This window comes from Notechis scutatus, chromosome 8 (genome assembly GCF_049901735.1).
Source record: "Notechis scutatus isolate UNSWTSFEM ecotype Mainland chromosome 8, rNotScu1.2, whole genome shotgun sequence".
Lineage (NCBI taxonomy): Eukaryota > Metazoa > Chordata > Lepidosauria > Squamata > Elapidae > Notechis > Notechis scutatus.
In genome coordinates this window covers 17,525,071-17,536,643 of record NC_142016.1, presented here as the reverse complement: position 1 = coordinate 17,536,643, position 11,573 = coordinate 17,525,071, and the positions used below count along the sequence as shown (strand labels likewise).

Below are 11,573 nucleotides of genomic sequence, written 5' to 3'. Positions count from 1 at the left end.
TTAGGTGCAAACAATATTTCTTTTATCTCTTTTTTTTGGAATCCATTAAAGCAAATCCAAATTGTAGGAAAATCCGTAGCAAAAATTCTAAAGTTTTCCATTAGCTTTTGGTTCTCAAAAAAAGCCTGTAATTTCTTTCTTCCAAATCAATCTGCGGATGTCAATAAAATACCTGATCTACTATAAAAAGTACTATTTTAAAAATAAGGCTTTTATTACAACTTCAATATCAAAAGTATACAGAGCTCCACAACTTCTGGAGCTGCCACAGGCACGCCAAGAATATGATCCTGCCACTCAGTTCGATCAAGGATTCTCATCCAGGAGTCTCATCTTCATCTTGGGAAGCATAGATAGCCTGGTTCCGCCTTTTGATTTTCTTGGGTCCAACTGTCCCTTCTTTGTTCTCATCACTTAAGCGCTTCAAAGGCTTCACACCAGGGCTTTGCTCCGCGGCCTGATTTCCATTGCTGGATTTCTCCAGTTCATCTTCTACAACATCCAGAGTGTCGTTGGGGGACACTGCCATAGAACCAGGCAGGATTCTGATATCAGAAAAGATTTCTGAAGTATTGCAGGAAAAGTCAGAGGATGGCCCTTCTGAGGCCTCCAAGTCGTCATCGCAGCTATCCTCATCCAGTAATATTTCATCAGGGTTCAAAGAAATTGAACTAGAGACATCGGTGCTAGACTCCATCATTGACCCAGTAGTGTCTATTTCTTCTTCTTCTTCTTCCTCCTCCTCTTCCTCTTCACCCCCGTGCACATTATCTCTGCGCTCTTCCTTCTGTTGTTGGATTTTAGTATTGATGTCCACAAGGCCAAACCGGGCACAGAACTCGGTAGTCTGGGGGTTGATTCTATGAATCAAGTCCGTCCTTTGTGGAGACTTGTCTGAATTGTAGCAAGCCTCTGTAATGCTGAAGTTCTGGGGAACCACAAGGTCATGGTTGACCTCTTCCAAAAGCTTCTTGATGTCTTCTTCTGTAACACTGTAGTCCCATCTGCAAAAGGGGAAAAGTTCAAGAGTTTCGGTGAAATGAACCCTCCCTATTCTGTACTCCTCTACATGCTTTTTATCAGGAGCAAAGAAATTATGGAACTCCATTCAGATGTGTCCATAATTGTTGGCCATTCTTCCTAAGGTAAAGGTAAAAGTTCCCCTCGCACATAAATGCTAGTCGCGTCCAGCTCTAGGGGGTGGTGCTCATCTGCATTACAAAGCCGAAGAGCCAGCGCTGTCTGAAGACGTCTCCGTGGTCATGTGGCCAGCAAGATTAAACGCTGAAGGCGCATGGAACGCTGTTACCTTCCCACCAAAGTGCTCCCTATTTTTCTAGTTGCATTTTTTACGTGCTTTCGAATTGCTAGGTTGGCAGAAACTGGGACAAGTAACGGGAGCTCACTCCATTACATAGTGCTAGGGATTTGAACCGCCGAACTGCCAAGCTTTCTGATCGACAAGCTCAGCATCTTAGCCACTGAGCCACCGCATCCCTGGCCATTCTACAGCTGGCCAAAGTTGGTAATTCAGCATCATCTGAAGTACCAAAGGTTGCCCAGCCTTGTTTTTGATTGTTACTTAACAGGGCTATCAACCCATATGGACGGAAGCTGGTAGACACAATGTACAGACAGTCCTCGACTTACAATAGCTCCTTTAGTGACCGTTCGAAGTTACGCCGGCACTGAAAAAAGTGGCTTGTGACCATTTTTCACCCTTGCAGCCGTTGTGGCACCCCCATAGTCACCTGATCAAAATTCAGACAGCTGGCAACTGACTCATATTTACGACGGTTGCAGTGTCCTGGGATTACATGATCCCCTTTTGCGACCTTCCGATAAGCAAAGTCAATGGGGAAGCCAGATTCACTTAACAACCGTCTTTACTAACAACTGCAATGATATACGCTTAACAACTGTGGCAAGAAAGGTCGTCCAATGGGGCACTTAAAATTCACTTAGCAAAGATCTTGCTTATCAGCATAAATCTGGGGCTCGATTTTGGTCGTAAGTCAAGGAATACCTGTATACAAAGTCCTTGACTTAGTCCGAGTAAGGTTGAGAAACCCGGTCTACACTTCTAGCCTATAGTTCTCTAGAACAGTGACCCCTGACTTTTCTGGGTTGGCGGCCTGGATGGTGTGAGCACACGATGCAAATGAGGTGGTGATGGCAGCACCCACACAGCACTCATAAAGTTCATAAAGTTTCTTAGCAGTTTCGATATAGTGGCTTAGAATTTCAGCTCTTATTTCTAATGTCTGGGCAGGAAGAATCTCTCTAACTACCCAACAGCTTACATCAGGGGTGTCGAACTCGATTTCATTGAGGGCCACATCAGGTTTGTGTTTGACCTGGGGGAGGCAGGTGGGCATGGCCAGGGTGGGTGTGGCTAGCTTGACGTCACTCATGTTGGAGGCACCTGCGGTGGCCCGAGTGCTCTGCTGGTGAAAACTGAGCTCTGAGTTTGCTGGCAGAGTGTTGCGGCTACATTTTTGCTGGCAGAAGCACCGCGGGCCAGTCCTTCGCTGTTCCCAGGGAGGCCCCGTGGGCCAGATCTGAGCACCCCGTGGGCCAGATGTGGCCCCCGGCCTTGAGTTCGACACCCCTGGCTTACATGGTTGAATCTTCTTGTAAAGCAACTGCATTTCGTGCTGAACTATATTTTTCCTTTCTTTATTCCAAGCGCTCGTGGCAACGCTAGCACAAGTGCATGTACTGGCCGGCCAGCCAGTCATGCGGCCCGGTGGCCAAAAGGCCATGGCCCACTAGTGGGCTGCGGCCCATGGGTTGGGGCCCTCTGCTCTAGAACTTCAGACTGAATTTACCAGCCTGCAAGATTACGGTACACCTACTTTTCATGCAGTCCGTTATTTTCAGGCATGTTCCAGTAACAAGGAGAGACATTAACGAGATCATTGGTCGCCTTCAGAACAGCAATCCACTCAGGGTCATATTCCAGACAGTCAGATGCAGTGGCGTTGTGTTCGATCTCTACAATCTTAAGAGAAGAATGAGAAATCAAGAGAGGCCTCTTGGCTCTCACAACAGAGAAAAGACAATCGTGAACTTTCGTATTGTACAGGTGAACTTCAAGGAGTGAGGGGAGCAGAATGTCAACTCATAAAATATTTCTATGGTCTTTTTAGAGTTGCCAACAGAAAGGGAGGTGGGAAAGGGGTTTGAAAGAGTAATGTGGCAGCTTGGAAACCAAAAGTGCATTCCATAAATAGTTTTTCAGAGATAATAACCAGGTGACTGAAGTTTCTGCGGTGGCAAAATTCTAACTGGAGAACATGATTGATGACTCTTGGCTATGGATGTGTCTCATTGGAGAATATGAATTACACCCAGGGGGTGGGGTGGGGGAAACAATGGGTCAAGGGCGACAATGAATGATGTGTCTCAGAGTCGGCTACACCCAGGCAATGCCAGACATATTAACTCCCAATAAATTATTTTGAAGTTTTGGAAGTTTGGCTCGAGACTCATGATCTAATTGGGGTAACTGCTGCAACCCTGACACAGGGATACCTATACAAGTCCTCACCTTTCAACAGTTCATTTAGCGGCCGTTCAAAGTTACAACAGCATTTAACAAAGTGACTTATGACTATTTTTTCACACTTAACAACCCTTGTGGCCTCCCTGTGATCATGTGATCAAAACTGACACGCTTGGCAACTGACTCATATTGATGATGGCCGCAGGGTCATGTGATCACCTTTTGCGACCTTCTGACAAGCAAAGTCGGTGGGGAAGCTGGATTCACTCAACAACCGTTATTAACTGAACAACCGTGTTACTCATTTAGTGACTGCAGTGGCTCACTTAACAACTGCATCAAGAAAGGTCATAAAACGCGGCAAAGTTTGCTAAACCAACTGTCTCACTTAGCAACAGAACTCAGCTGTGGTCATTACGCCGAGGATTACCTGTACCTCAGAATCCTAACTGTAATGTAGGTGTGCAGAATCTTTAGCTAGGGGCCAAAGATGACCTTAGTGGGTTTGTGTCAAAGTATAAAGCTGGAAAGGCATAAATTGGGGAGGGAAGCCCTATGAGAGGAAATCCCCTTTGCTCTTTTTTAAAAAAAGTTTTTAATTTTTTTTTTACACATCTCTTCACGTCAGCAACATGATTCCAGATTACATCATTTATGCATAGTCATAATTACATTTCCAACTATCTTGTTTAACATTACATCAAGTCATTATCCATTCCATCCTTAGAAAAGTTTCCATGTCATATTTCAATTCATTAGTTCAATATCAATATCATTTCATCCTCACATATATTTTGAATTCTTTATCCCCTATTATTCCCATTTTCAGCTTACACCTATTTTATTTTACATTATACGTCATTATCATCCTTAGCTTTCTCTAGACCGAAATATAATAAACAACCAAAAAAGAGTAAAAATAAAATGAGACTAATATGTTTAGGATCCACATGGTATATCCCCCAATCTACATTATATCTTATATTTATTCCAGAGATATTCATATAACCATTTCATTTTTTCCCTTTATTTTCACTTAGCCAAGATTTACCTATATAATTTAATAAATTTTCATTCCCCTACTTTTAATCATAATAAAATACACTCATTATAAATACTTTCTATTTTGATATAATCCCTTTGCTCTTGTTACTGTCTTTTGCAGGAATGTCAAACTCACGTCGTCATGGCAATGTCACGTGATGTATCGGGACTTTTCCCCCCCCTTTGCTAAACCAGGCATAGGCGTGGCCAGCGCGTGACACATATGGCCCGTGGACCATGAGTTTTGACAGCCCTGACCTATTGAGTAAGAGTCTTGTATGTAAATTGATGAGATACAAGTTCTCCAAGTATGTCATGCTTACAGTTAAAATCCTTCTCTGGGTCAATCAAGTGAAGAGCAGCCTTTAAACGTTGATTGATGAAATTAGGATCAGATGCAAATTCAGTTGAGGTAAAAATAATAATAATAACGAAAGCACACCCGCCCACAAAGTGGTTAGCTAATCATTTTGCTCTCCTCCCACAGAAGACTCCAAAGTTTGTTGTATCTTACCGATATATCCTAATGCGGTGCTGGCAAACCTTTTCGGCACAAAAAGCGCAAGTACGCACGAGGGAAAGCCAGAAACCGGAAGAGCAGCCCTCTGGCATGCCTGCGCGCGCCGGGAAGCTGCTCTTCCGGTTTCCAGCAAGCTTCCGCGCACGAACACCAGCTGGCCAGTGTGCATGTGCATGCCGGAACCCGGAAGAGCAACAGGTGACAGCTGGCGTGCCTGGAGAGATGGCTCTGCGTGTCACTTCTGGCACGCATGCCACAGGTTTGCCATCACTGTCCGAATGTATCCAAAAAGAAAAACTGAGGATTGTTTTACCTGAAGGAAATCCCTGTGGGGCAGGCATTTATCCAGAGCCAGAAACTTGGTAGTTTTGGGTTGCTCTTCATTGTTATCAGCCTAAAAAAGCAAGAACAGGGACAATCATATTGTGAAAGGCCTCCCCCTGTCACCTTTTTTAAGGTTCAATTTTTAACGTTCATGATAACATGATACGATTTCTAGCTTCTATTGCCACTGTACTCATTGTCATCTGTATTCTATAATGTAGTGTTTTCCTCAACCTTGGCGTCTTTTAAGATATGTGGACTTCAGCTCCCAGATCTTGTCCTTTAGGACAACAGGCCAGGGAGTGGTGTGAATCCCACCATTTTGAATTGATATTATTTCACTATAGTGGATTTCCCTTTCCCCACAATTTGGCCATTTTTACTGTTGTTTTAATTGATTTTATAATCTACTTTTAACTTTTTAATCTTCTGTAGCCTGTCCTGGGTCAATGGTGAGACGGTAACTTTAAACCATGAAATAAAGAGTTGATAAATAAGTAACAATCTTGGTATTCCTTTAAGAAGCTGGTATCTTAACTATTATAGTTTGAAACAGACTGTCTTTCGAGTACTAACATTCCTGTGAAACATTTTGCAAAATTGGGAGATTATGTCCACCGTTAAAAGTTCTCCAGTTTTCATTACAATGTACTCAGTTTAAAGAAAGCAATCCCCCTCACCCCCATTCTCTACATTTCTTACCTATGGGGGTCTCCAACCTTGGCAAATTTAAAACTGGGCTGTTGGCCTGAGCTCCAAGCCTGGCAATTTGATTGCAAACATTTCGTCACCATTCGAAGAGACATCTTCAGTGTGCTTTGAATTGTGCTCGCGCACTGACAATGTCTCCTCGAACGGTGACCAAATGTTTTCAACCAAATTGCCAAGCTCAGCCCAACAGCCCAACGGCCCAACTACCAACCTGAGCTACTTATATTCAAATACATATCAAATTTAAAACTTGTGGACTTCATCTCCCAGAATGCATCTCCCACCTCCCATGCTGGCTGGGGAATTCTGGGAGTTGAAGTCCACAAGTCTTAAAGTTGCCATCGTTGGAGACCTGTCTCTTACCTGATGCTGCATTAATGCTGCAAACTTGACGTGCAAATGAGCCGAAAACCAATAACTGGGTTTCAGGTGCTGCAGGAGTTCTGATGCCGCCGGGCTCCCTAAAGTGTTGTTCTCCACTTCTGAGCGGAAGAAGGATTTCTTCTTAAGCAACAATGTCTTGTTTCCGTAATGGTAGATGCTTCTAGGCCAATCGTGGGACAAAAATACATCCATGGGCTGCTTGAGCTGTCAAGCCGAAAACAACAGAAGTGAAATGAGATTGTTGCCGTTGATGGTAAAGGGAAGATAGTAGCCAGGTGCAAACAATTTCCCATCAGCTTCAGCTGAAAGATCAGATAAATTTCCTTCCCTTGTGATTTTTAAAGACAGTTTTATTTCACTAGACTGAATCCTACCAAAGTTTGATGGGTGCGTTGTCTAGAGCAGTGGTCCCAAACTTTTTGGGCACCGGGGACCGGATCCGTGGAAAGAGGTTTTTCCGTGGACCGGAAGGGGCGTGGTTTTGTGTGCTGCCTGCATTCCATGGATGGGGCTTTGCTTGTTTGGGCAGCCCGGTTTCTAGTATGCCACGGCCCAGTGCCAGCTTACAGACTGGAGGTTGGGACCCCTGATCTAGAGGAAGGTTGTAGTTTTGATTTACTTCTACTGTTGCATTGATTTACTTTGTAGTTGGCTGATGTCTTTTTGAGTTGAGCTGGTTATAGGAGCTGCAAATGTCAGTCAACTTTGGCATAAATACATTGAGGATATTAGATGATATTGAAGAATTGTTTGAGGGAGATGGGCAATATAGAAATGTGAAATATAAACAAATTAATAAATAAGAACACTTATGGAGAAGAAAAATATATTGGCTTTGTTTAATATAAACCAGATTTGCACATAGCATTTCTTATTAAGCTAATATGATTCCAGCTTAGCTGAACAGCCATTATGGTTTGTAAAGTATTGGGTTATTATGTGGTATGTATGCAACAAGTGGTTTATTCAATAAATTATGGTTCAGCAAACCATGATTGGACATAAGGTTTGAACAGAGATACAGAGATCATCTTCAGAAAGAGACCTTCCATAATCAATCCAGATTTAATGCTGGAGTCTTATAACAATTAGAGGTCATATTTAGCCAATTTACTAGGATACAAAGGTAAGTCTGACTTTTCTGTGACCTAACCCAGTTAGGTTGTGAGTTACTCATCTCTGGAGGTTTTTACAAAGAGGGTGGACAACCACCTCTCCTACAGAGGTTGGACTAAATGATCCTTGAGGTCCCTTTCAGCTCCATAATTCTTCTGTGCATTGGCCCTCCTTTACAGCACCCCCTACTTCATTTTAGATGGTGGGAATGAATACGAAGAGCCCAATAAATGACAAGATGATATTTAGATTTACCTGCTTCAGCTTGAAAACTTCAATATTTCTTACATGATAGATGCTTCGTACTGTTTCTTGGGTGTAAGGAGGATACTCAAAGTGACCTGAAACAAGTTCAGAAACAGCACCTTGAAACATCAAAAAATGTTCACTTTGAAAGACAGGCCCTGGGTAATACTCATAGGAGGAAGTCCAAGGCTGAAGGCTAAACTATCAACTTAAAAATAAAATCCCAGAGAGCAATAATAGTAAGCCACATCCATTATCTTGCCAAAAAAATTGCAGAGATGAATCTAAAGTTTGATAAACTTGAGTCCAAAGTCAAAGGAGACATGAATTGGAGACAGTAAGAGTTGGCTCCTGCACAGTCAAAGGAACAAAACATCTGATCGCAGACTTGATTGTTACCAAAATATGAGACACATACAAACAGGGCCACCCACACAGAGGACTGGCCTTTGATACACGGCAATCACTAGAATTCTTTCATAATGTCTCCTTAACTTTTCTGTAATACAACTATCTGATCAGAAGTTATTCCATCCTTGTGTGTTTGTTTTATTAGTTCCAAGCTAACTTCAGAGGAGGGATTTTTGAGATTGTGTTAGTCAAGTAACCCAAGATCAAACTATAGCTTCAGATCCTATTTTGACAACCCAGCTTCCCATTACAGTTGATCAATCCTAAACATATATATCAGTAACAATAAAAGCAGCAAAAAGCACTAGAACCAAGCCACACAAATTTCAATGGCCCATTTGCTTCAAACAAGAGCTTGAAGAATTACTCACACATACCTCTTCTGTAATCATGACCTTTGAAAATACCAGAGAGGCCACCAATTCTCACCCCTCGGTACCTGACAACTCCAGCATAACCTGTAGAGAGTAATAGAATAACCTTGACAAAGAGAAACATCACCTAGGTTAAAAGCAACCATTTAAAATCCAGAATGTCCAGATAACAATGGAACAGGTCTCATGAAGGCTCCTCCCTAATTCTCAAGGCTCAAAACATCTTAAAAAGTTGCACAGCAATTAAAATGGAGCACGGAAAAAAATAAAGATATAAAACACTGGAGAGGAGGGTGGAACCTGCTTCAATATCCCGAAGCAAACTGCTGCAGTTAAAATGATGTATTTTTATTTATTTTTATTTTAACAACATAGACAAACACAAACATAAACACAGAACATAAAACCATCTTTCCATTGTACAGTGTGTTGGTTGGTATATATCTCTTGGGCACAATATTAACAGTCTTTCTCTCCTTAAAATTCATATTATATAAATCAACTATCCATACCGTATTATATTGTTATCAAACCATTATTAGACTTTGATTATAAATTCATATCATTCTTTTCGAGCAAATCTCAACTTTTACAATGTCTAGTTCATAATATCATTCATTTCACCATCATCAAGTATTACATTTTATTAGTGTATGTATCATCTTTACTATTATACTATATCTATATTATAATGTATTTTGTTTCTCTATTTTCTTATCTAGCCATTGATAATATAAATCCCAAATTTTATAGTACTCTTTCTTCTTGCTCTCTAATAGCAAATGTCAATCTACTAATTTCTGCACATTTCATTTTTTTTAAATGATGTGTTTTTATGATGTTCTGCAAGATGGGCAGCTGTATAAATATGATGGATAAATAAATAAAACACTGATGGAAGAACCGCATTGTCTCATCCATGTAGGGTTCCATTCCATCCCTTCTCTATTTCTACATCAAGCATTTGATACTTATCAAGCCAGAAAGCAAAAAAGAACAATACCAAGATAATAGATGTTGGGGGCCACCCATCCACCATATGGTAACTCTTGCAAGTGGTTGGAGGCCTCGTGGTTGCCACCAATGAAGATAGTCAGGACAGGTGCTTTCTTCTCTCCAGAATAATATCTAGGAAAAGACAGTTGGAAGTTTGAGCTGTTAAAGATCCAGGTTTTTCTATTATGATATCCTCTACTTAGGGGAACTCACAGGATCACCATTAATTAAACCCTTTCCATTGGAACTGAAGGGAAGGGACTTGCCAAGAAGCTATGGCTAGTGGGCATAAAATTATAGCTGTGCTAGCCAAGTTCAGCAACTCTGCGGGCCCCCACTCTCATAGAACAGAATAACAGGGTTGGAAGAGACCTTGTAGGTCTTCTAGTAGTCCAACTAAGGCCACACTTGGAATACTGCATCCAATTTTGGTTGCCACGATTTTAAAAAGATGTTGAGACTCTAGAAAGAGCGCAGAGAAGATCAACAAAGATGATTAGGGGACTGGAAGCTAAAACATATGAAGAACAGTTGCAGGAACTGGGTATGTCTAGTCTAATGAAAAGAAGGACTAGGGGAAACATGATAGCAGTCTTCCAATATCTCTCAGGGGTTGCCCCAAAGAAGAGGAAATATTCTCCAAAGCACCTGAGAGAAGGACAAGAAGCAATGGGTGGAAACTAATCAAGGAGAGAAGCAACCTAGAACTAAAGAGAAATTTCCTGACAGATAAAATAGTGGAAAGGCTTGCCTTCAGAAGCTGTGAGTGCTCCATAAGTGGAGATTTTAAAGAAGAGATTGGATGGCCATTTGTCTGGAATGCTATAGGATTTCCTGTTCGAGCAGGGGGTAGGACTAGAAGACCTCCAAGGTCCCTTCCAACTCTGTTATTCTATTCTACCCTCAACTCAGGAAGGGAAGTTATTATTATTATTACCTTTATTGTCAGAGTACAACATCCCGAGAGCATTTGCACCCAGACAAATTCCTTGTGTGTCCAACCACACTTGGCCAATAAAGAATTCTATTCTAGGTGGACCCCCTCTTCCTTGTGACAACCCCCTAGATATCGGAACACTGCTATCACGTCACCCCAAGTCCTTCTTTTCATCAAACTAGACGTGCCCCAATTCCTTCAACCGTTCTTCGTATGTTTTAGCCTCCAGTCCCCTAAGCATCTTTGCTGCTCTTCTCTGCACACTTTCTAGAGTTTTCACATCTTTTGTACATCGCGGAGACCCAAAACTCACAACGCTTCCCTCGGCTCTCCGCCTGCAACGGACCTCCCCCAATCAGCCCCGGTTCCCCCTCTCCCCATATTCCGGTCCCCCCACTCACTTGGCAAAGCCTCCCAACTGGCGGTACTTGGACGGCACCGCCATGCAGCGCAGGTCGGCCGCGTTGCGCACGGCTTGGAAATCCCCGGCGCAGAGCAGCAAATCCGGCCGGGCGTCGCCGTGGCGCTGCTCCAGCAGCTGCAGAGTCTCGTACAGTTTATCCAGCGCGCCATGACAGCAACCGGCCACCGCCACCTTCATCTTCCCGGACGAGACATGCGCGCTTTCGTCGGCCGGGGCCTCTCCCACGCAGGCGCCGGCCTTCGCTTTCGGGAAGCGGCCGGAACCAACCGCCGCTTCTTGGCCCTCTGCCCATGCGCCCGCGGAAATGGAGGCCGGGTCCCGCGCTTTGCTGCCTTGCCAAGCGGGCACGGGGCTGTTTTGGAGCGGGAGGCGGTTTCTTTTTCTGTTTTTCGCCCTTTTCCCCCTCTTTCTGCTTTCCTTCCTTCCTGCCCCAGAGTTTATTTTTTTCCGGATTGGTTTCTCTGGAAAATGGCGTGGAAAGGAAAGATTCACGAGGGCAGCGCGCAGCGGAACGCCTTAAATTCGCTCCCGCCCTCCCGTTCCCTCCAACCCGTGGAAAATTCGCTTTTAGAAAGAAA

General features: G+C 43.1%; 1 protein-coding gene across 1 annotated transcript; it reads right to left on the bottom strand.

Annotated features, from left to right (window-relative positions):
* DBR1 (debranching RNA lariats 1) lies at positions 1-11,539 on the bottom strand. The gene is made up of 8 exons (XM_026679480.2): positions 10,973-11,539; positions 9,642-9,766; positions 8,642-8,722; positions 7,863-7,948; positions 6,471-6,695; positions 5,386-5,466; positions 2,859-3,004; positions 1-1,004 (listed from the first exon to the last, which is right to left on the bottom strand). Exons 1-8 carry the CDS (start codon positions 11,170-11,172, stop codon positions 317-319), a joined length of 1,632 nt encoding a protein of 543 aa, XP_026535265.2. The 5' UTR covers positions 11,173-11,539; the 3' UTR covers positions 1-316.
* Between the last annotated feature and the right edge of the window lie 34 nt (positions 11,540-11,573).